Source organism: Impatiens glandulifera, chromosome 9 (genome assembly GCF_907164915.1).
Source record: "Impatiens glandulifera chromosome 9, dImpGla2.1, whole genome shotgun sequence".
Classification (NCBI taxonomy): Eukaryota; Viridiplantae; Streptophyta; class Magnoliopsida; order Ericales; family Balsaminaceae; genus Impatiens; species Impatiens glandulifera.
Genome location: NC_061870.1, coordinates 24,419,173 through 24,444,986, shown reverse-complemented (window position 1 = coordinate 24,444,986; position 25,814 = coordinate 24,419,173). Strand labels below are relative to the sequence as shown.

Genomic DNA, 25,814 nt, shown 5'->3' with positions numbered 1-25,814 from the left:
ATGTATTAGTTATTTTTAAATTTTAAATAATATGTATAAAATTGAAAAAAATAAATAAATTTATATAGATATTAATTTAAAAATGAAACTCTTACAAATATATATTATATTGTTATAATATATAATCTATTATAACATATTTTTAAATATATCTATTAAATATATTATAATATACACAAAAATGTGGAGAATTAGCACGGCACAAACAATTGTTTAAAAAAAATTATTTAATAAATTGAATACTTATTGTTCCTGGTTAGAACTAATATATAAAATCGGAACCGGTAAAACCGATATTAAAATATCAGTCGGTTAACTGATTTATAAAATAATAGGTAAAATCGAACTTAACCAAAACTGGTTAACCGACCCGGTTGAACATCTTATATATGTCATATTTGTTTAATTTATTTACAAAACCTAAAAAAACAAAAGTAAGATTAAAACAACATTGTTTATTTATAAAAATGTTAGGGCTTGTGTGGATGAATAAAAATATAACAAACAGTAAAGAGAAAAGTAATGATGAATACTATTATTTTATGGATAGCTAGAGTGCAGAAGATGGTTTAGGGCGCAAGGAAGTGTGAAGTTTGGTGGAGCTAATGACTCCTTCGATACTGAGAAATTCATTGCACGCCATCATATATATATATTTATATATTTATTCATTGCAGCTTTTCTCGTCTCTGAATTCTTTTTACCCGGTCACGCCTGCAGTCTGCCCCCACTTCTCAAGAGATCGAGTCAACAAGACTCAACCCCTTTCTTCCAATAAAGGATTCCATAAAAAAGCATCTTAATTATACATATATTATTATTAACCAAAAACAAAACAGAATCAAAACCTTAATAGACCTGTCTGTCTAGCTACATGTAGTGAGAGGAGGTGAGAGAAATAAGGGTTTGGTTTAAACTACTTTCATGTTAAGTATTATTTTGATTTCACTTTTCATGTGGGTGGGTCTCTCCAATATAATCCCTTCTTAAAAATGGATACCTTATTCACATTTCTTACCCTTGAACAACAACAACAATCTGATCTGTCCTTCAACACTACCACCACCACCTCTCGCTCTAACTATTCCAATTCACATCTTCATCATCATCAAGATCAACAAGTGGCTGCAGAAGAATGCTTCAACATTTTCATGGATGAAGAAGACTTCTCTTCTTCCTCCTCCTCTAAGCAAACTTACTACAACAACCCTAACTACCACCAATATCCAACTACCTCCACCCCTCCGCCGCCCTACCACCACCACCACTACGATTCCCCCGCTCGTGACATCATTAACGATTACACCCCTTCTTTCTCCACCGGTAAGTGGGCATCCGATGTTTTGTTGGACGCCGCCCGTGCCACTGCAGATAAAAACAGTGGCCGCGTCCAGCAGCTCATGTGGATGCTTAACGAGATAAGCTCTCCTTACGGCGATGTGGATCAAAAACTCGCAGCATACTTCCTCCAAGCCCTTTTCAGTCGAATGACCGACTCCGGCGAACGAACTCTTAAAACTTTAACATCGGCCACTGAGAAAAACTCTTCTTTCGAGTCAACTAGAAAGACCGTACTCAGGTTTCAGGAGGTCAGCGCTTGGACCACCTTCGGTCACGTTGCCTGCAATGGTGCAATCATAGAAGCCCTAGAAGGGGAGCCGAAGATTCACATAGTTGACATGAGTAACACTTATTGTACTCAATGGCCTACTCTCCTAGAAGCCCTAGCCACTCGCACCGACGACACTCCCCACCTCCGACTCACCACCATCGTATCATGTCCCTCCGGCGGAGGAGCCGGAGTCCAAAAAGTGATGAAAGAAATTGGAAGTCGAATGGAGAAATTCGCTAGACTAATGGGAGTGCCGTTCAAGTTCAACATAATATACCATGAGGGTGATCTTTCCGGACTTAACCTAGGTCAACTTGATTTAAAAGGTCAGTCTATGATTCTTAAACCTTTGTATTTGTTTTATTCTGTCTTTTCTTAAACAGTTGTTTTATAACATAGACGACGAAGCCCTAGCTATCAATTGCGTAGGGACTCTACGTTCTATCCCAACAATAGGTAACCGTCGGGATTCTATCGTATCGATGTTTCGTAACCTGAATCCAAGGGTGGTAACGGTTGTCGAAGAGGAAGCCGATCTTAACGTAGGGATCGACGGATACGAATTCGTTAAGGGTTTCGAGGAATGCTTAAAATGGTTTAGGGTTTACTTCGATACATTAGAAGATAGCTTTTCAAAGACATGTAACGAAAGGCTGATGCTAGAGAGGGAGGCAGGAAGAGCTATCATCGACCTGGTCGCATGTCCACCGTCGGATTCAACTGAACGGAGGGAGACGGCGGAGCGATGGTCGAGAAGGTTTCACGGTGAAGGGTTTGGAGTGGTTTCATTCAGCGATGAGGTGAATGATGACGTTAGGGCTTTGTTAAGGCGATATAAAGAGGGATGGTCGATGGTTCAGTGCGATCCGGGAAGCGCCGCCGCCGGAATATTCTTGACGTGGAAAGAACAGCCGGTGGTATGGGCAAGTGCGTGGAAACCTTAAGGATGTTTAAAGTTGGTTTCTTTGATTGGTGGTGGTGGGGTACAAGTGTGAAGGAGTTTTCCGACACGTGGCGATGGATTTGTTTTGTTTGAAAGAAAAAGAGCATGCATATAGTTTGCTTTTAAGTTACAAAGTAATTTTATTTATTTAGATTTGATTTGATTACATGAATTAATGGGAGTAAAAAATAAATATCCATAATTCTCACTCTAGCTAGAAGCTAGGGTTAGCATTTTCTTATTGTTTTGGGTATTTATGCAACTTACATGAATTTGATTTTTAATTGCTTGTTTTATTGTTATCACTTTTATTTAATTAAGTCTTTTTTAAGTAAAATAATATATATCGTTATTTTCTTGTTTATAAAATGCATAAATTATGAATGAAATAGAGCGGATCAAAGCGAGGAATGCATTTACCATCCCGCTTCGTTTTACATCGAAATAATTTTTTTAACATCATTCATGTCCAGCTCGGTTTCAAATAAACTCCGCGGGGCACCGATTATATCATATTTTCTTAAAAATTATATAAACGAATTTTTTAATATAATATTAAAAATTTATATTATTATAAAAAAATATTTTCAAATTTTTATAAAATAAATAAATATATCAGTAATTTTATATATTTATTTGTGTTTGTAGTTTTCGAGACAGAATCAATGTGAGATCGGTGTAGATGACATAAATATCATCCCTACCTCATTCCTAGTACAACTATATACCCAAATCGGGGAAAATCACCTCTAATGGGACAGTTAATGTTATTATTACAATAAATTATTTGAATTGGAGAAAGAATTACAAAATTAGATAAGAAGAGTATTAACTTTTTATTTTATATTTCTTTCTTATCTCAATAAGTACTTTATGATGAATGAATTCTGAGTCTTCTTTTGGAAAAGCAAAAGTAATAATCTTTAAGGTGGGTGGGGTTTTCCTTACCTTTGGACATTGGAGTTGGTAAATATTATTAATTAAGAAGTAGTTAAGATGATGATATCATCTAATGAGAGTAGTTTCCGTTAATTGTTAATATTAATTAATTAGAATTAAGGAACAGACTAAGATTAGTTCGGAATATTATAATCATATATTTCATTTGTTCAAAATTATCTTAAAGTAGATGGTGGGTGGGGACTAAAGAATCTTAGGACGGCTTTTGTAATTGGGGAACAAATCTAATCACTATTTTCAAAAAAAAAAAAAACTATATATGCAATGTAATGAATGTTTACCCATAACATTAATATATATGATTTTTTTTCAATGGTCCAACCCACAAAAAGTTTTATATCTTTTAAATTTCATATTACAATTCTTAACTATACTGAAACTTGACCAGAGACTTTCTTTAAATTATGATCATGAGTACATTATATGAAGTTGTCCAACATATATGCACCAGCAGGAAATGAAAGGACTAGAACCCTAGCTAGCTTTATATCCTGATCAAGATGGTGGGTGGGATTGTGAGAGGAAGGCAAAGATAGAAAGTTGGCACTTTTTACAAATAAAATTGGCCCACACATATTAATACATAAAGCTGAAAAGTTATTAATTTTGGGAGAGAAACAGAGATGTGTTAATAAGTCTTGATAGTGGGAACTTCTTTTGAGGGGCTGGATTGGATAGATTCACATTTTATCTTATAAAAGTGTTTATAACATGGTCATGACCACTTTTACAGTTTACTTCTCTCCTCAAATCACATCTTTCTTTCTTCTTTTGCCTGGGCTGGCATGTTCACTTACACCTTTTCTTCATCTAGGGTTTACACAGTTTGGGAAAAAAATGGCCCCAGATTACCTTGTTAGAACTTCTACTACTATTTTCCTTTAACCAATGACAGAGACAGAGACCGCTTGTCTCATGTCGGCCCTCTTCCATTCCAAATCATGGTCGCTAAACTCATTGATTAATTCTATTCTCATCATGATTTTCCATTCAACACGTCCAAGATCGATGCATCCGGTCGTGTTAAATGATAGTGATGAGGGAAATTTGAAGAAGTGTAATTGAGAGTGTTTTGTTTGTAACTTCGTCAATGTCAATGTAGAGTTGAGGGAACTCTGAATGAGTTTAACTAGGTGGAGGTGGAGGTGGAGACTGATGATGAATCACATATGGTAATGGAGTATTTTCGAGAAAATCATATGAGAGTGATGGAAACTGAATTTCAACCAAAAGAAAATGAGACTCGTCAAAGATGACGTGACGACAAATAATGATTTTATCATTTGCTATGTCAAAACACTTATAGCCCCGGTGATTCGGTATGTATCCAAGAAAGACACATGGGTTAGAACGTGGAAAAAGTTTATAAATCACCATGGATAGAAATAGAGGGTAACACAAACACCCAAACACGCGTAAATGGTCATACATTGGATCTTTGCGGTACAAACGCTATAACAGATCGAGTAATGTATAGCATGTGTTTACACAAAAAAATATTTAGGAGGTATGTGTTCATTTGGAGAGCATGATGTCAAAATGAGGTGGGTATCTAACATTAGTGAGTAATATCTAACATTAGTGAGTAATGTACAAATCATATTATTGATAGTATGAAACTGGCTCTCGGACTTGCCGTTTTGAGACAAAGTGTTAGGACATGAGAAACGAAAGGTCATCCCATTCGTGGACGCAAATTCCCTAAATGAACTATTATCGAATCCCCTCATATTATCACATTGAAAAGATTTTATATCCCTCTCAAATTGAGTTTTGACGAGTGTCCAAAATTGCAAGAAAGCACTAAACATTTGGGATTTATGAGATAAAGGAAAAGTCCACAAAAAAAGACGAAAAGTCATCGAGAAACAAAACATAATATATATTTAGGGCCCATAGAACTTAACTCATGAGACGTCCATACATAACTATGAATAATGTCAAACGGTAACAAAGAAATCAAAGTAGAAACCTTAAACGACAAATAAACATGTTTTCCCAATTAACGCGAAGGACAAATATGAGAAACATGTTGTTTGTTACATTGAATTAATTTATTTAATCTAAGAGATTGAAAACTAGAGTTGTTAGGATGACTCAAGCGACTATTCCACAAGGATGACGACAAAGCAGCAAAAACAGATTACAACACCTGAATCCCAATTGTGACCGGATATAGATTCCCCTAACTGTCACATCTCATTAGACGTGTCCCCGTTCGAAAATACTTATCAGAAAACTCAAAAGGATCAAACTCAGCAGACACATAATTATCCGTAATGAATTTACAAACAGAAACTAGATTTTTAACAAAAGCAAGAGCATGAAAAATATTATTCAAGGTAAGTTTAGAATTCGAAGAAGAAATAGTGGTATGTCCAATACCCGAAATCGAAATCGTATTACCATTACCTACAAGAATATTATGTTTAATGTTTAAATTGAAATAAGACGAGAGAGTACCTTATTAAGATACGGGCATGTAGGAGAAGCCCATGGTCACTGCCAAGATAATGATGGTGGGCCTAAATGACCAGTCCATTGTTACGGTCAGGAAGAAGGAGACTTACTTTGGACTTTATACTGGGACTACCCCGATCGACCCCCATTACGAGAGACATTCTTCTTTGGTTTATGCCGAGATTCTCACGATGACATATGTTGTGACTCATTCGTCTTAGACGCGTCGGAGACAAGAGCTACACCCGACGTCGGTGTTGAACCAGAGGCCACCCGCTTTGCCAAGCTAGATTCCTCCAAAATCAACATGATCCCGCTCGGTATAATTGAGGCAAATGGTCACTCTGTTGAAGTAACGTCGCCACCCCGCCTCTACCAGACCCGTAACCAACTGCAATACGAAGCAGTCGTTCGTGACAGGGCTATCGACGCCCTGCAACTAATCGGCCATGACTTTGAGATGTTGACAATAAGCTGAGACCCTAGGAAAATACACCATGATGGTGGTGGAAAACTCTTACTCGGGGGAAACTACACAAAAATGACGATTATCTTGAAATCTCACGTGGTCGAGTCTAGGCTTGCTCGGCTGTAGAGTCTGGCTCTAAGATCGTGTGAAGGAGGTTCTATGAGATTGTGGCATAGATCCACTAAAGGACAATGCCATCAAGTGTTAGCCACATATCTTTATCTTCATTTGTCGATGGAGGCGGTAGAACAGTGACCTACGGGATGATGTGATGAAGGAACCGATGAGAACGGGCATAGATCTTGAACAACTCTATCCATGTCTTTTATTGAACGTTTTTCAACTCAAGAACAATAAAGACATTATTCTTGATGTTGGATACAGCAAGGGTCGGGTGAAATCCTTGTTTGTTACTCATCATCGGAAAAGAAAAGTGATTAAAGAGAAGATAAATAGATGATGAACTGTTGGGATACGACATAATTGAAGAGAAGATAGTAGAAAATAAATTGTTAAGCTATGGCAATACGGAAGAGAGAAGAGAGAGAAAATCCTATGCCTTAATACCATAAAGGAATACAATTCGTTGTCCTATTAATTCCAAAGTGTAAACTATATATACAAGATTATAACATTGAGGTCCATTAATTTACCCACTAATCTAGAGATCTCTAATATATTAATTAGGTCAACCATATATAGAAAATCAAGATAACTATTAGTTAATTACATTTATTTGTATGGTTGGATTTTGCTTGATGCTTGGTAATTTGTTTTGTTTGTATGGTTGTGTGGTGGTTTAAATTTGGTTTTGCTTGTAGATGAATGTGCTTGATGTATGTGTTTGTGATTGAATGTTTTTTTATATATATTGCACACTTAGATATTTGTACGATTATTTAGTTTATGATGTATCGGACTTTTTAGGTAGTTTGTGTGTTTTAAAGATATTTGGATAAACAGACATGTTGTCCGACAATTATGTATGTACACATGGTTTAAGATTTGGCACAACCCAGATTCATGTATGTTGTAGTATATAAACAATGTTCATACACTAGTAAAAAATGACTTTTAACGAGAGCAAGAACTCTCGGTGAAAGTCAATATGCAATCGGTGATAGTTTTCACCGAGGGCAACAAACGCTCTCGGAAGTTGTCGGTAATATAGTTGTCGGTGAAGAAAAGAGTAATATCGCCAATAACATTTGTCACCCTCGGAAATAATTAAAGTCTTTTAGCGAGAGCAGAGTCAATGCTCTCAATGATAATCAGCCTTTCTAAAAAATATATGAAGCACATCAAGTGTGGTAGAAACTGTCCTCATAAGAAGTTGGAACTGATTAGCGACAGAGAAGGTTCTGAAGTTTGGGATGGATGAACGGTCGGTTGCGTCAGAATCCGGCAGGTATGAAGAAGATGAATATGATAAATTTGTAGGACTAGTAACTCCAAACCTGATCCTAGTAAGCGGCCATTTATACATACATCAGCAACCATGTGATGATATCACTTCCAAGTGAAAAACGAGATTATCTTAGTATTTGTAGCCTTAAGATTTGTGGAATTGAACCTGTTAAAAAGGAATACAAGAGAACAACTTGTTGAAAAAAATGCTGACAGAAATAAAAGAAGAAAACAACCGAAAGACACACTAACAGAATTTGATAACGGAGTTCGGTCAAAATGTTGTCTACGTCTCTGAGCACTAAGGCTATCAATTAATAAGGAAGAAGAGATACAAGTATTGAGTTTCATAAACCAAAGAGGGGACAGTTTCTTTTATACACTAAGAAACTTCCTCAACTCCCATCATTTTCCGATGTGGGATTCTATTCTAATTGTGAATATAGTTTCTTTTATATACTAAGAAACTTTTTTTACTTCCATCATCTTCCGATGTGGGATTCTAATTGTGTCAAAAACAACAAATCTCCACTTTGGCACAATATCCAAATACTAATCTTCAATATTAAAAAATAGTCATTAAGTGTTTCCAATTGGTGTTTTTCAGCGCTGACTCAAACGCGGAATACGTTTACCAAATCTAAATAATGTTTAGATTTGGGTTTTTCCATGTCTTTCATCTCGAACATTTTACTCAATTGAGCCTTCAATTTGTCAATTTCATATTGACTCTTTGATGTTATCAACATATCATCAACGTTCAAGAGTAGATAGATATAAGACTCATCTTGCAGTTTGCGCAAATACACACGTGAATTGAATTTGCTTCTTGTGTACGTGTACTCAATCATAAACTTGGCAAGTCGCGTGTACCATTGTCTCGACGATTGCTTCAACCTGTACAATGATCTGTTCAACTTGCAAACCCAATTTTCTTTATCAATAACTTTGAATCTATCTGGTTGATAAATGTAGATTTCCTTGTTCAAATGACCGTGTTGGACTACGGTCTTCCCATCTGATTGAGCTAGCTCCAAATTCATATGCGCTACCAAGGCTAACAAAATTTTTATGGAAGAATGTTAAACAATAAGAGAAAGTATCTCATTATAATCAACTCCTTCCTTTTGAACGTAGTCTTTAGCTACCAATTTTTCCTTATAGCGAACATCAAATTTTTCAGGAAATCCTTCTTTCTTAGCAAAGATTCATTTACTATCAATAGCCTTCTTCCCTTTTCGTAGATGCGTCAACTTACATGTTTCATTCTTCTAAAGAGATTGGATCTCATCTTCCATAACACCTCTCCTTTTTCCATTTTCAGTACTTCGACTGACATCTGAAAAAAGTGGATGGAACATCATCTACGACTCGAAGTGCATAGGTCGTCATGTCAACAAACCGACCTGGTTTTTGAATAATTCGTCTTGGCATGTTCACAACAATTGATTCACGTTGTTCTGAAGGTTCTTGGGTCGGAACATCTTCCTCATTTAACTCTTCGTCTGTCGTCGGAGAGTCACTTATAGTTGGGCTTAATATCTTTATCTGCTCAAACTCCACTTGTTGCAGAGTACGATCAATCTTGTCTGGTGTTACCTTATTCAACATTGAATAATCATCAAAAGTAACATCTCTATTGATAATGGTTTTCTTTGCATCCAAACACCAGAGACAATATTCTTTAACTCTCATAGTAATCCCATAAAAAAAGTCTTCTTTCCTCGTGGATCTAACTTTGATTCAACTAAATGATAATATACAGTAGAATCAAAAATATGCAAAAAAATCATAATCAGTTGCAGGTTTTCCAGACCATACCTCTAATGGAGTCTTGCAACTAAGTGTAGATGATGGTAGACAATTTACCAAATATTGATCGTATGACACAGCTTCTGTACAAAATTTCATGTCTAACCCAACATTAGACAACATACATCGAACTTTCTTCACCAATGTCTTGTTCATACGTTCCGATACTCCATTCTGTTGTGGTGTTTTTCTGACTGTGAAGTGTCGAACTATGTCACACTCTTGGTATAACTTCTGAAATGGATCATTCTTGTATTCTCCATCGTTATCAGTCCAGAGAATTTTGATATTTCTTCATGTCTCGTCTTCAACTTGAGTTTTTCATTTAAGAAAAATCTCAAACACTTCATCTTTTATCTTCATAGTAAACACCCATACTCTTCTGGAAAAATCATCAATAAAAGTAACAAAATAATGTCTGCTTCCAAGAGAAGGAGTCTTGGCAGGTTCCTAGACATCTGAGTGCACATACTTCAAAATAACTTTGGTGTTATGGATAGCAGTGCCAAATTTTACTCGTCTTTGTTTTCCCATAATACAATATTCACATAAATCTAATTTACAAACTTTTGTACCTTTCAACAATCCTTGTTTGACAAGAGTTTTCATAGATTTCTCACCAGCATGCCCCAATCGCATATGCCATAACTTTATTGCCTCTAATTCCTTACTATTCTCGGAAGTTGATACACTTGTTGTCCATTAACTGTACTACCTTGATAGTAATACAAATTATTATTTTTCCTGATAGCTTTCAACATCACTAGTGCTCCAGATATTACCTTAAGATTTTCATTTTCCAATTTCACATGTAGACCTTTTGCCTCCAATGCCCCCAAAGAAATGAGATTCTTTTTTATATTCGGTATGTACCGAACATCTCTGATAATTCTAGTGAATCTGTCATCATTTCTCAGCTTAATTGAACATATCTCTTTTTATTTTACATGTATTAGCATCTCCCATGTAAACAACTCCACCATCTAGTTCCTTAAAGTCAAAGAACTACTTTCGAACTAGTATCATGTGATAAGTGCAGGTTCAGTCCAATATCCACGCATCAGAATGTGATGTTGTGTATGACATCGATAAAGAGTATTCTAAATCTGCATCACATTTGTTTTCTACAACATTTGCATCTTCATAATCTTTCTCTTTCTTCTTCAACTTTGGTCAGTTAGTCTTCCAATGTCTTTTCTCATGACAGAAAGCACATTCATCTTTGGCAACTCTATTTTCAGATATTTCTCCTTTCCCTTTTGATTTGCTTTGCTGATGCCCCTGACCATCAATGCTTTATCTGTTGTACCTATTTTGTTTTTCTTTTTGTCCTGCTTTCTTAATTTATGACTATATAAAGCAAAACTTACAGCATTAAAAGAAACATTTCCCTTATCATGAAGTAACGTTATTTTTAAGTGTTCAAATTCATCAGGAATGGACGATAGCAACATCAAAGTCATATCTTCATCCTCAAACTTAACATCAAGGTTTAACAGATCTGTTACTAATTTATTAAACTTAGTTATATATTCATTCATAGTAGTACCTGACTGGTAATCAAACCGGAACAAACGCTTCTTCATAAGAAACTTATTCTGACCACTCTTTTTTAGAAATTTGTCCTCCAATGCTTGCCATAATTTCTGTGCAAAAATTTCATTCTTCACATCATACTTATGCTCTCTGGACAGGCATGATCGAATTGTTCTGCACACCAACCGATTAATGATACTCTATTCTTTTTCTTCTATATCATCTGGCTTTCCGACCTCAATAGCAACATCTAGACCCTGCTAAAAAAGACAATCTAGAACCTCACTTTGACACATGTCGAAATACCCAGTTCCATCAAAGATTTCCACCGCAAACTTCAAATTCGACATAAGTGACCTCGTCTAGGATGACGAAGGAGTTGACACCCCTTTTAAAGACTCAGACGTCATTCCAAGGACGAACCTTCGGCTCTGATACCACTTGTTGGGAAAAACCCTGACAGAAATAAAAGAAGAAAACAACCAAAAGAACACACTAACAAAATTTGATAACGGAGTTCGGTCAAAATGTTGCTTATGTCTCCAAGAATTAAGGCTATCAATTAATAAAGAAGAAAAGATACAAGTATTGGGTTTCATAAACCAAAGAGGGAAGAGTTTCTTTTATACACTAAGAACTTCCCCAACTCTCATCATCTTCCGATTTGGGATTCTATTATAATTGTGAATATAGTTTCTTTTATATACTAAAAAACTTTTTTCACTCCCATCACAACTTAGAATCAATCTCAAATTTTAACATTTCTACGAAATTACGAAGTAATAAAATCATAGATCCCATCTAAATCTCTATTCTACAACTTACATAATGAAATTAAACTTTATCGTTTTAGATTGCAACTCAAGAATACATCAATCTCATGAAAATACCTACAATAGCTAAATTTAAAAAATGAAAATCATGTTAATCGTTCTAAACCTATCTAGATTAGCTTTTAAAGAAACTGACGGATATAAAATAATCGAAAGAAATGGATTTCGATTGAACTAGTAAGCAACCATAAGATTCTTCAACGAAACCTATAACAACCTCGGAACCAGGCTAGACCTAGAACAAATAAACTTCTAAACTTAACGGTTCACAACAACAAAAAGTAAGAGAAATCGATACTCACTCTTAGATACACATTATGCCGAGAGAGAAGAAGAGAGGAAGAAGAAAGAGTTGGGAGTTGGGCGGCCGCTAGAATTAATTAGGCAAAATATAACTTTTTTTACCAAGAACAATTCTCTTCTCTTGATTATAATCATAATTATCACCGAGAGTAACCATTTTTCCTTTGTGATATTAATATCACCAAGAACATTCTTTCGTTCTTGGTGATAATTCTCGGTAATTGTGCATTTTTTTAATAGTGATAATTATTTTAATAAGTCTTATGCGAAGCCGACAATCTATTAAGGTTCTATCGTTAAGGAACGCCATCCAAAAAATAATATTTTGATGGCTTGCATCATACATTCCACAACATGCCTTACGAAAAAGTCACATCATCGCATTCGGTCCTGAAAGTTGGATATTGATGGGGTCTTAATTCTTTCTAACATTTTTTTTAAAATAAAATAAAAATGTATAATATATAGTTTAGTATAAAAATTAACTTAAGTAACTTAGCTTAGTTGTCTATAATCTTATACTCTAAGGGCTTGTAAGGGCTTGTTTGAGGAAGTGGGTTTTTGAGTTTTACCTGGTTTTTTTTTCTGAAAACCCTTATTTGATAAAAACTGGTTTTTAAAATTTTAAGACTAATTTATTCTTGAATTGAGAGGATATAGTGAATGTGAGAGAATTGTGGATGAGAGAGATAAAGAATAAGGTGGCAGAGAGAAGGTAATTTGGTATTTAAATGGATAGAATTGATGATTAGATTATTGATAAGATGTTTGGATTTTAGCATACAAACTGAGTTTTATCCCAATAACCAAACATCAAACAAGCTAAGTAGGTGAATGTTTCAAACATCGGACAATTTTCTTTTTAATTTTACGTGGCCCAATGAGACGTGTGATCTTATGCATTTGCATAAGTTGCATCATCCTAATGTTATCCTGATCGCATGTCACACAATACTCGTAACACTTCTTAACGTTGAAGATATGATCAAGATTCTTCAATGACATAGGATCCGGTGAATTGCAATGTTTATATTAGTTCCTTATGGATAAGTGTTAATATTATTGTGGACCTTTCCTAGGATAAGATCAAACATAGCTCTAATTAAAGAGTATATATACTCTTATGACTAGGTCTATCAGCAGTTAGAATTAGATCATCAAAACAAGGAAAACCTTAATGCATATATAAACTTCTCTTATTTGACTTATTGCTAGAACAGTCTTTAATATTAATTACATTGTACATCCTCTATCACCATAAGTCACAGATTTACATTTGAGTATTGGCTTGAAAATTAAATCAGAGGAAAATGATACACTCCTCCTAGCTGTTATTTATATTGTTTGGGGTGATTGAACAAGGTAAGAAGCTCCTCCCTTTTTCTTGGTAAGCTCTTATGACCCATAAGAGCACCAAAATAACCATGATAATGGAGAAAGAAAGCATGGACCCCCATAGTCTCTTTGTCGAAGCTTTATATGGTCTACAATCGTGCAATATGACTTCCGAAAATATATCTTTCACGAATGCACATCTAAGGAGGCTCTCAAAGTCGGGAAACATGTCTATTAGATCCTGAATGGCATGACTGTATGCCGAAACCATTGAAAATGTGTCCTCGGATACAAACTTACCTTCCTTTACACATTCTCCGCTTATGTTTTTATTGTTAAAACAAGTGAAACTCGACATTATCTGGCCAAGAAAATAACTTGATTAATTGGTATTGGAATTACTCATTTTTAGTTGTAGTAAGAATATTAAAAACCACATAAATAAGCTCTCTTAAGTTACTTTAAAATTTATGGGTTTCATTCTTATATTATATATACAACAAATTATAGGGTTAAAATGAGCTTACATTTGGTATGTCACCAACTTGGATTGCACCCTTGGGGCAGATGTCCATATTGAAGGTGTAATTGGGGTTAGAGAAAGGATCACAAATGATAGCTGAAGAAGAGGCTTCATATTTGTCATATGAGCCCAATAACTCCTTAAAGTTTGCCATTTTTGAATTCAGCTATATATATATATATAGTAATTAATAATATTAATTATCAAGAAATTAACATATTTAAAAAGAATTTGCTACAAATTTATCATACTTACCGTTTGAATAAAGGTATGCGCGACTAATCCAATGTCAGACAACACCGAAGTTGCATATGAAGCGTTAACACAAGGTAACAATGACATAAGGCTGTTGTTATTTGGATTCTTCTCGAAATCTTGTAACGCGAAGCATGTATCTTCTGCAAAGCTGAAAGTTATTGAATAAAGTTTTCGAAATGTATTTAGATGTAAGATCTAAACTCAAATGAAGTAGGAAAATATACAAGAAATTACTCACACATGAAGAAAAAAGTCGAAGCCGGTTAAAACCCAACAAAATGCGGTGAATAACCAGCATAGAAGAATTATCCTGATAAATTAAATTTAAAAAGCATGTTTATTGGCTATAGTTTTAGATGGAAAATTTACATTTTTATTCAATGAAAATAATAGACCAATGTTAGATATATAGGAAAATTTGAAGGAACTTACATTATTAATCCTGGATACCAATGCAGGAAAAGGAGAACTGGGCCAAAGCAGCAATCCATTAGTCTAGACTAGCACTAGCCACATTATTATGCAATTAGTCATGTGGAAAATGGAATATTTTCAACAATTTTTTTATTTGTTTTTACTTTTGTTTATTCAATAGCGGTTAACTTGATTCAGACAGTTTTTAAATGAAAATCGAACCTAAAACATTTAATATTTCTCATAAAATTTTGTCCCTTAAGCTATATGACTGATTGTACTTTTTATATCGAAATTTGTCAAACTATTCATTTGAAAACATTTTTTTGAAGTATTTATATATATCAATTTGAATTTTAGATTAAAAAAATAAAAATAAAGTATTTTGGGCTTAGTTTAGGTTAAGGATTGAAAAAGATCCAAAAGTAAACACCACTTACCAATTGTCGCAACTATAAATACGAGATTGATAAGAACAACAGCAAGGTTTGTGGTGTACCTAGAGAAATATAAAAATAAACTAGTAAATTTCACAAACAAATCCAAATTATTATTTAAGATTTCTTTAATCAAATCTTACGATATTTGGAGAGCCTTATAGATGGAGGGCTCGGATTGTCGTATGAATCTTCCAATGGTCCGCGAATCCTTTTCAAGCAAATGGCTGGTGACATTTAGCAAATTTAAAACGGAGGGACTGTACGATGTCAAGTAGGTCTGCATCTGGTCCATGGCCCGTGTAACATTTTCTATGTTGGCTTGAGCTTCGGCTCCAGCTCCCAATATAGTTTTCGTCACCTTCTTCGTGTTTTTCAAAGAACTCTTGTTCATTGCTATCGATAAACTACATGCCACACTTTCACATAGAGAAAAGTAAAAATATATATATAAGAAATTAAAATATAGTAACTTAGTGAGTAATAAAGTAGAAATTAATACTTACATGCCCAATATTGAGAAGAGAATAATAAGAATGAAAATAATGCGATAAATGGTGGAATTCAAATGTTCCATAGTCGGGTTTGTAGTCGAATTGTTTTCCTTTTTGCAACAATAACACGGTGAATTCTTCAATACTACGTATATTCCAACCCCGACTCCCAAAACCATCCAAAGTGTCGCCATCGTGTAGCCATGAATGCCAGTATATATCGTCGACTATACATATTTTCACATTCAATATATATAATATTAATGTCATTCTAATAAGTAAAATCTTTAATTGAAAACCAACAATTTTAAAATAGATGAATATCACACATTCAATATATAGTACTAATGTCATTATAATAAGTAAAATTGAAAACCAACAATTTTAAAATAGATGAATATCATATTTTTTCTCAAACAATTAACCACTAAGCCTACTTTTGCATCAAAACAACTCTAAGTTTGGTTAGAACTGAAAATGATTTGATCAGAGATTAGAAGTGAGGCTGCTTACAGTCCAGTAATGGTGATTGGTAATGTTATAACCTCCATGATAAGATTTGAGATGGTGAGACGGGTCGGGTCTAGACAATCTCTGAACCGAAGCAGGGGAAGCAAAAGCCATGGAAACAGTGAAGAAGAGAAGAAAGGGCAGAGACAAGGGAATTAAGTGTTCCCATCTTCTAGCCATTGATGAGACAAAGATCAGAATGAAGTACAGAAGATTAAGAAAGAAGAAGAAGAAGAAGGAATGATTTGATGACTTGATTAGTAAGGTAAGGATAGCTTGTGATAATGAGGATGCTTTGTTTCTTGATTTTTCTTTTTATAGTTTTTTTGGTCTTCCTTTTTTCAGCTTTCTTCTTCTGTGTTTCAATTTCAACAGACCAAATCTGTGTAAATGTAAGTAGAGTGATTTATGGTCATCATTTTTTCGAGGAATTCACCAATTTCTGGTTCGATGTCTTTCTCCGGACGTCTCTCTTTGTTCATTCTCTGGTGATCCCTTTTTTATGGCTTATTAATATGTTTTACATGAATTTTTCTTTCTAAAGAAAATTAAAATATTAATTTTTTAGTGTCATACCCATTTTTTAAAGTCCAAAGTAATTAATTAAACACTCAAAGTAATAATATTTTAATTTTTTTGATTTAAAAATAAGTAAATAAAACGTAAAAGCTTCTTAATTTTTTTTTTTAAATAATAAATAAAGTATACTTTGATGGCTCCTATCATATTATTGGGTGTAAATAGGATTGAGTCTTGCTTTTTTTATTATCTTTATGCTTGCTTGTTTTTTACTTTTGTAAAAAATAATATTTTTTTGGCTTATTTAGACAACTTCTTTTAAATTAAATGGTTTTTTATTCAAAAAGTAAAATTAATATCATGAATTGTGTATGAATTATGGTAGAATTAATATCAAGTTGTTGAATTGGGTTTTTTTTGAAAAAATATTATTTGATTGAAATGTAGGTTATTTGAGATTTTTATTGAATGGATTACTAAAATATTTTTTATATTTAAAGTTTAAATTTAATAAAGAAAAATAAAAATATTTTAATTGATATATCAAATGGTTTAATGATTAAGTTAATAAAAAAATAATTTTTTTTTAAATAAAGCTCCAATAATAACTTATGAAAGAAAAAGTACACAAAATATTTATTTAGTCCATTATTAAAAAGAAAAAAATATATATATATTATATTTATCTATGAGGTTATGTCAAATTTTCAAATTTATTCACACCTAAAAAATTGTTGTCTCTATCCATGATCCTACCAATTGTGAAAATGAACTATGTTAAATTTTTCTCATCTCATCTCATCTCATCTATACACGAAATTTATTTATTTATTATTAATATAAATTATTTAATAGGTGGTATTCTACTTAGATTAGTTAATAACTTAAATCATAATAAAATCATTCTATTAATATTAAATTAATAACTATTTAAAATATTTTAATTAGCTAAACCTGACCAAACTGATTTGTCGTTTTCGCCATTGTTGCTTAATACGCAGCATCAAACGCCGATATCAAGCCAACTATTATCAACTCATATCTTATAATTACTCGTATCTTATAATTAATCATAACCCGCAAACCCATCATTCTTCATTCTATGTCGCAAACCCATCATTCTTCATTCTATGTCGTTAAATCAGAACCAGCACCTCAGAACATTGATTTCGATATAAGCTTGACAATCAATGTTCTTCCTTAAAAACTTGTTTTTGAGAAACAATGGCAACCTTTTTATGAATCATCGATCAAAATAAACTAATTCTTAAATTAAAAAGAAACAAAGTCACGTTGAAGTTGAAATTCACATGTTAAATGACTTAGATTAATAATAAATAAATACTTATGTATCTAGATGAGATCGCAATAAATTTAATAACATTTATTTTTTATTCCATTTAGATATATACGACAAAATTTACAAATTTAATAACATTTATATACACGACAAAATTTACAAACTTAATAACATTTATTTTTTATTCCATACGACAAAATTTATAAGATCATGGATATTGAAAATAAATTTTTAAGTTATGATAAATTTAAAAAATGAACACAAATAAGATAAATATAGTATTCTTTCTCTTAAAAAAACATCTAACTTAATTTTTATTTTTAAATAAAAATATCAAATAAAATTTAGTGAACTAAACATAACAAGTACATCCCAAGGCATTTTGAGGAATTTTCTAATCATATTTTAAAAGAAATCATTTTATTAAAAGAATTTAAATTTTGTAGTATGCAAAGAAAACGAAATATAGAACAAATATCAGAAAATTTGTCAATGCTCAACAACAGCCTTAAAAAACATAAATTTGTATGGTCAATCACTGTCTACAAATATTACCAATTATGTAATCTATCTTAACTTCATAAAATCTGAAAAAACTAATACATAATTCTTTCTCTTGCAACTAATAAAATAGAATCTCAAACTCATTTACAGAAGCTTGCATATCTATCAATCCATTACATAAAGAAAATGACCAAAGAAGAAAGGTAACACGATCAAGTTGGTAACTTTTAGCAAAAGAGATTGCTGTCTAGTCTCAAATTCTCAAACTCTGCATCAAATGAAACAAACATATATATAATATATATGTATAACCGAAAGTAATCTAAAATTTGAAGATTTATTTTTTTACCAGAAACAAACGGTTTTGCATTTCAGAGCCTTCATAGTTGCTTCAGCGAAAACTTGTGCAGCTTCTGCATCAGCTTCTGCCTTCTCTGCTTCATTTGCTGCAGCTTCAGCAACAGCAATGGCAGCTTCTGCATCAGCCACTGCTCGTGCAGCTACAAGTGCAGCTTGTTGAGCACTCATGTTTCTCATACTTTCTAGCTCTGTGTCGACCTGCGACTTAGTAAGGATCTTGATTTCGCTCATGTCTATTTTTGGAGGAGAAGCTTGTTGCTTATGTGCCTCCACATGCTGCAAGGAGGAAGAGGAGTCTCCTTTTCTTGCATGAAATAATCCAGGAGATGGAGCAATCCTGTAGTGATGTTTGACCTGTCAATCAAAATTACTATGTTAGCAACAGAGTAGAAATTATCAATTTTATTGAAGTAAGAATTAATCATACATAAGATTTCAATGATTGTTTAGGTATGGGGCCTAAAGATTCTTACAAGTTGTTTGCTTCCCTAGTTCATCATTTGTACAAGTTAAATAAAAATGAAAGTTATCTTTGCGAAGTCTTGGTATGGCACTTGTTGGTCCCCAACCACAGCAATCATGTTCTCAAACATATAATTATCATGTGAATCTAAAGAAGTCCTGCATATGATAATGACAAAGTTCTCTTGTTCTTTGATTACAAATGTTTTTCTTTATCAACAGACAGTATGTTAAGTCTTCTCATGAACTCTGCAAATGGTAAGGTATTTTATGTTTGTAAGAGATATTTTGATGTTTTAACATCAATGTGTCAAGTCTGCCCATGAGTTATGCAAATGGTTGAGGCATTCTATATTTTGGGGAGATATCAATGATGGTATTATGTAATATTCCATTTTCCTGTTTCTTTGCTTGCAACTATCTATTCATCGTTAGATGATTATATGTAAGAAATCACTTCTCAACAAGTCAGATTTGGAGAAAAGTCATGTATATACATGTTATAACTTTTCAAATAAATAAAATTAAGTTTTAGGATACATTTACCTTAATTAGTTTCCCAATGCCGACTAAGTGCTTTAAAGTTGCATCCATCTGCTTTTCCAGGTTTGGAGGTGCCACAAATTGCTCCTACAAAATATATAGCCACGTTTCACTACAAAAATTGCATCTGATAAATTCATGAAGCATGAAAAAACATTTGAAAGAGGAAGCAAGTAAAGTCATATTGTCTTTTTTATCCTATTTCGCTATGCATCCGGGTTCCATTATACTTATCTATTTCTGGCCACTATTTTACTAAAAATAAAACGAAACCTCTGTAACTTGAAAGTTCATCACAATTAATATATTTATCCTAACAATATATCATCTGATTAATTACAGAAACATAATGCACCAAGGTTTCAACACGAGAAGGTCCATGAGGAGATATGGAAACACCCCTTACTTTATATTGTTCAATAATTGTAATCCATGACTATCAAACAAAGGGCCTTTCGAGTACATGAGGATTCACCCCCATCATATATGAAGAGTAAAAAAATAATTTCAATCGTATTGTTGAAATTTGATGGACACCAAGGGTTTGATGAAGGGTTTCGAATCATTAAATCAAATCATTAACTAAATTAACTGTAACTAGCCAAGCAAGTAAGCAAACCCAACTAAAAGAACTAGGTCATTGAAAATGTTACTTGATAAAAGTTCTACAAACATGTAAGAATCTCACATTCTGATCTGAAAAATATCAATTATACCTCTATATGTGTTGCAATTGCCACTCTGCTAGAACCACGAGGCTCATTCAACTTAGTAACAATCTCCAATATCACATCATCCAACCTACAAACAAATATTTTATTCAGCATTGAGTGAAAATAAGCATGAAGCTCTTTTGAAGCAATAGGGAAGAGCAAAAGTGGTTGTCACTTCATCCAACACATGAAAACAAGAAATATGAGCACAAGCTAATGTAGTTAAACATATAAACAACAGCACATGCAAAATTATGTGATTCTTATGACCTTGGAATTTGCCTTTTGAAGCAATCGTCAGAAGGTAATGCTGCACAAATAGTAAGAGGGGCTACATCATCATAAACATCATCCTCATTCTGAACATACGCAACAATTGCCTTAGAATCATCATCCTCCTTTATACTTTGGCTGGTTCTTGAAATAGTTTTAATTTTCTGACGGGAACCAAACCCATTTGCTGCCACATTAATATTTCTCCACTTATCCTGTGCAAACAATGAACAAAGATGTAAACTAGTAAAGGTAATATGAATGAATCAATTTAACAAACTACAATGAATAAAAATAATATGAATGAATCAATTTAACGAAATGTGTTTAAAACAAATCAGAATCGTGAATTGACGTACCTTTAGGTCAACATTTGATCGCAAAGACAAAGAAAAACAAAACTCTGGATCTTTAAGTATAGCACTCCATTTTCCAGCCCCATACTTTGCAATTCCAGCTTTAAGAGCAGCTTCTTCCTCTGATGTCCACTTCTGCTTGGGAGCACCCATCAACAAGATTCTGAACAAATTTTACAAATATATTAACCTAATTAGTTAACTTTACAAATATTCTACTTATATCTACATAAATAATCAATTATCAAATAGAATTTTCTTATAAGTAACCTATAAACAAATTCAAAAGACAATCAAACAAGCTTATAGACCAAATATTCAGTTACAATCCATTCTGTTTCATGTCAATCACTGTAAAATATGGAGAATAAGAATAAGACTCTGTTCTGATATCACATACAATCAAGACCCAAATGTAGCTAGCAGACATTCATCTTAATCACAAGAAGATAAAAGGGCCAAAATGATAAGAAGAACAAGAAAATTATGACAACTGATTACAGTAAAGAAAGATAAATCGGAAAGAATCTGTGAGATTGCATCAACAGAATCAAAGATTGTATAGATTAGCACAAAGAAATGGAAGAACATACATTGATAAGATAGCCCAAGGGAAACGAACAGACCGAAATCGAGCAGATCAGCTATCAGAAGTCTCAAGAATGAATTATCACATAGTTATGGCCAATAATAAACGCCTCAAGAACCCTATTTCAAGGTGCGTCGTTTTTGATATTAATGGAAATAAAAAAAATTTCGCCAAAAATAAACCCCTTACTTATGCCTATGGAGTAAATTAGGACTCATTTATTTTTATTGTCAAAAAAATCTCTATATTATTATTAAATAAATATAAAATACATAAATATAATTTTTATTTTATTTAAATATTTGTTGTTATACATATATTTTTTTTAATAATATAATTATTTTTATTTAATAATAGAAAATATGTTATATAAATAAGATGTAAAATTATAATAATATTATAAATTTAAATTATAAATATAAATATTTATCAAAAATTAAATATATATTTGTTTGTTTTTAAAGGGTGTGAAATTAGGGAAGGGACGTGGAAGAAATGACGTGACATCATGTTATTGGCTGGAAAAATGAAAAAGTGAAAAATTGATAATTTTTTGTTTTTTCAACCAATCACATTGCATTATCGCGTCATTTCCCTTCTCTATAATTTCTAATTTTATTATTTGAACTATTAATTTATAATATATAATAGTTATTTATATAATATATAATAGAAAATATGTTATATAGATAAAATGTAAAATTATAATAATATTATAAATTTAAATGATAAATATTTATTAAAAATTAAATATATATTTGTTTGTTTTTAGAGGGTGTGAAATTAGGGAGGTGACGTGGAAGAAATGACGTGACATTATTGGCTGTAAAAATAAAAAAGTGAAAATTGATAATTTTTTTGTTTTTTCAACCAATCACATTGCATTGTCCGCGTCATTTCCCTTCTCTATAATTTTTAATTTTATTATTTGAACTATTAATTTATAATATATAATAGTTATTTATATAATATATAATAGAAAATATGTTATATAGATAAAATGTAAAATTATAATAATATTATAAATTTAAATGATAAATATTTATCAAAAATTAAATATATATTTGTTTGTTTTTAGAGGGAGTGAAATTAGAGAAGGGACGTGGAAGAAATGACGTGACATCACGTTATTGGCTATTGGCTGAAAAAATGAAAAAGTGAAAATTGATAATTTTTTTGTTTTTTCAACCAATCACATTTCATTGTCGCATCATTTCCCTTCTCTATAATTTTTAATTTTATTATTTGAACTATTAATTTATAATATATAATAGAAAATATGTTATATAGATAAAATGTAAAATTATAATAATATTATAAATTTAAATAATAAATATTTATCAAAAATTAAATATATAGACGTGGAAGAAATGATGTGACATCAAGTTATTAGCTGAAAAAATAAAAAAGTAAAAATTGATAATTTTTTTGTTTTTTCAACTAATCACATTGCATTGTCCTGTCATTTCCCTTCTCTTTAATTTTTAATTTTATTATTTGAACTATTAATTTATAATATATAATAGAAAATATGTTATATAGATAAAATGTAAAATTATAATAATATTATAAATTTAAATGAAAAATATTTATTAAAAATTAAATATATATTTGTTTGTTTTTAGAGGAGTGAAATTAGAGAGGAGACGTGGAAGAAATGATATTGGCTGGAAAAATGAAAAAGTGAAAATTAATATTTTTTTTTGTTTTTTCAACCAATCACGTTGCATTGTCGCGTCATTTCCCTTCTCTATAATTTCTAATTTTATTATTTGAACTATTAATTTATAATATATAATAGTTATTTATATAATATATAATAGAAAATATGTTATATAGATAAAATATAAAATTATAATAATATTATAAATTTAAATGATAAATATTTATCAAAAATTAAATATATATATTTGTTTGTTTTTAAAGGGTGTGAAATTAGGGAACGGACTTGAAAGAAATGACGTGACATCACGTTATTGACTGGAAAAATAAAAAAGTGAAATTTGATAATTTTTTTTGTTTTTTTAACCAATCAGATTGGACTGTTTGTTGTCCGTCATTTCTCTTCTCTATCATTTCTAATTTTATTATTTGAAATATTAATTTATAGTATATAATAGTTATTTATACAACATGTTCATATTTATTTATTTTTATTAAAGACTATAAAATGTATTTCTATTATAACTAGGAATGTCTCCCACTAAACTTAATTTTTTAAACAAATTTGATAAAATAGTAACGTTCAACTTTTTTTGAAAGCGATCAACCGGGGCCGAAGCCATGTTGAACCAGCTAAAAAAAACTAATGTCAATCTGTCCATATGGGGTTGTTGATGTTGTCCTTGGAACACCGGCAAGCTCTACTCAAAGAATTTCATAAATTCGATGTGCCGGCAAGCACCACCCCAGATCAGCTGGTGAATCTAATCGGAACATGGAGAGAGAATACCCGAATCAGCTTCAGTGACAAAGATCTACCAGAATCCGGGCCAAGCCACGCCCGAGCTCTGTACATTAAAATACATTTGACTTCAATATATTTGGATTTCTTACTCTCCCTAATAAAATAAAATAAAAAAAAAAGAGAATTTTTCTCATTTTCATATGTCTCTCTACCCTATACTCAGACAAAGTAATGCAAGCAATGGTATAAGGCCACCATTTTTTAGGTTTCAAATTTTTTTAATTTCTAAAAGTATTATTATTTATTTAATAAATATATATTATAAATCAATTAACATATTTTTCTCAATTATATTAATATTTTTATATATATTATAAAAAAAAATATAGTAAATATTATAATTATATATTTAATATATATATATATATAAAGTATGATCGTAAGGAGAAAAAAAAATTACAATAATATGGATGCCTGATTAGAACTTGCTAACATTCCCTAAAATTAAAAATGTTATTTTTTATACTTCTCTGTTAATAATTTCTCTCTTTTATATATTAAGTTATATATATATATATATATATATATATATATATTCTCTGGTTAATATATTTATTTATTTTTTATATATATTTCAAAGTAATAAGAGAAGATGAATAAATTAAATTATAAAATGTATGTTTTAAAATATATATTATACTTTTTAGAATAAAAAAATAATGAATAAATAAAATAAAATAAAATATTATTGAAACAATTTGATGTGTTTTAAAAAAGAAGATTGAAAATAAACAAAATTTGAATTTCATTTCATTTAATTCAATTATTATCGTAATAACTAGTTGTATATACTATCATTATATATATTGATAAATTAAAAAGGTTGATATTTTGTAATACTGCCTTTTATCAAATAGTATAATTTTATTAAATTCTGTGGGTTACAATTTTTTATTTTGCATGGGTTCGCGGCGGCTCTGTCGGTACTCTCTAATCTCTTTAGTGGCGAAAACGGTAGGTTCGTCGACTGTTCGGTTCGTCGACGGTCGAATAGTCACGGTCGACGCCTAAGTTAGTTTGTGTAAATAGTCGTTTATTTTTTATTTTTTGAAATCTAACCTAGACATACCCTAATATGTAAATTGATTACATATGAACATAAATTAATATATTAGAATTTTATGCCCTAATCACTCTCGACTCATATGTTGTTGCTAATATTCAAATAAATGCATTTTGCATATTTAAGAAGTTAGTTTAAGAATTCCTTTGGATTAATTGTATATTTGTATCTCTTAGTCTTGAGATCTTGTTTAATTAATGATTAATTTAATTAGGTAACAATTTTGCACAAGAGATTAAATGGTGATGCTATGAATTGAAAATGAGTGATTACTTGTAAAAGTTGCTTAGGTTTGAATGGGATATTGCTAATTATAAAACATCACAACCGATAATTTTGTTTAGATCTTTTCTCTTATA

The 25,814-nt window shown here is 31.6% G+C and overlaps 3 protein-coding genes across 4 annotated transcripts; 1 reads left to right on the top strand and 2 right to left on the bottom strand.

Moving 5' to 3' along the window:
* Window positions 1–912: 912 nt before the first annotated feature.
* LOC124914616 (protein SHORT-ROOT-like) lies at window positions 913–2,848 on the top strand. Its single transcript, XM_047455208.1, has 2 exons — window positions 913–1,938; window positions 2,012–2,848. The coding sequence occupies exons 1-2, from the start codon at window positions 993–995 to the stop codon at window positions 2,554–2,556; spliced, it is 1,491 nt and encodes a 496-aa protein (XP_047311164.1). The 5' UTR covers window positions 913–992; the 3' UTR covers window positions 2,557–2,848.
* Window positions 2,849–13,495: 10,647 nt separating this feature from the next.
* Window positions 13,496–16,486, bottom strand: LOC124916060. Its single transcript, XM_047456796.1, has 10 exons — window positions 16,310–16,486; window positions 15,809–16,023; window positions 15,446–15,721; window positions 15,299–15,364; window positions 15,066–15,087; window positions 14,884–14,951; window positions 14,690–14,761; window positions 14,449–14,599; window positions 14,198–14,359; window positions 13,496–14,031 (listed from the first exon to the last, which is right to left on the bottom strand). The coding sequence occupies exons 1-10, from the start codon at window positions 16,484–16,486 to the stop codon at window positions 13,660–13,662; spliced, it is 1,581 nt and encodes a 526-aa protein (XP_047312752.1). The 3' UTR covers window positions 13,496–13,659.
* A 2,182-nt stretch (window positions 16,487–18,668) lies between these two features.
* Window positions 18,669–22,081, bottom strand: LOC124914488 (telomere repeat-binding factor 1-like). Of its 2 annotated transcripts, none has more exons than XM_047455046.1 (7): window positions 21,963–22,081; window positions 21,340–21,499; window positions 20,978–21,195; window positions 20,711–20,795; window positions 19,998–20,081; window positions 18,979–19,343; window positions 18,669–18,897 (listed from the first exon to the last, which is right to left on the bottom strand). In XM_047455046.1, coding segments are annotated over exons 2-7 (903 nt in total). In that variant the 5' UTR covers window positions 21,490–21,499; window positions 21,963–22,081; the 3' UTR covers window positions 18,669–18,896. The 2 variants fall into 2 exon arrangements, with proteins under 2 accessions (XP_047311002.1, XP_047311000.1); XM_047455044.1 differs by having other exon boundaries at window positions 21,930–22,069.
* Window positions 22,082–25,814: the final 3,733 nt, after the last annotated feature.

Bases quoted from the DNA above. Each gene is read 5' to 3' on its own strand.
- LOC124916060 (XM_047456796.1), bottom strand. From the start codon at position 16,486: ATGGCTAGAAGATGGGAACACTTAATTCCCTTGTCTCTGCCCTTTCTT. The intron at 14,952-15,065 runs GTCTGAATCAAG...GGCTAGTGCTAG, and splicing joins TCGATTTTCATTTAAAAACT to TCTAGACTAATGGATTGCTG. The intron at 14,360-14,448 runs GTAAGTATGATA...ATATATATATAG, and splicing joins CGCATACCTTTATTCAAACG to CTGAATTCAAAAATGGCAAA.
- LOC124914616 (XM_047455208.1), top strand. From the start codon at position 993: ATGGATACCTTATTCACATTTCTTACCCTTGAACAACAACAACAATCT. The intron at 1,939-2,011 runs GTCAGTCTATGA...TTTATAACATAG, and splicing joins AGGTCAACTTGATTTAAAAG to ACGACGAAGCCCTAGCTATC.
- LOC124914488 (XM_047455046.1), bottom strand. From the start codon at position 21,489: ATGGGTGCTCCCAAGCAGAAGTGGACATCAGAGGAAGAAGCTGCTCTT. The intron at 20,082-20,710 runs GTATAATTGATA...TATATTTTGTAG, and splicing joins CAATTGCAACACATATAGAG to GAGCAATTTGTGGCACCTCC. The intron at 19,344-19,997 runs GTAAATGTATCC...TTTGATTGACAG, and splicing joins GCATTGGGAAACTAATTAAG to GTCAAACATCACTACAGGAT.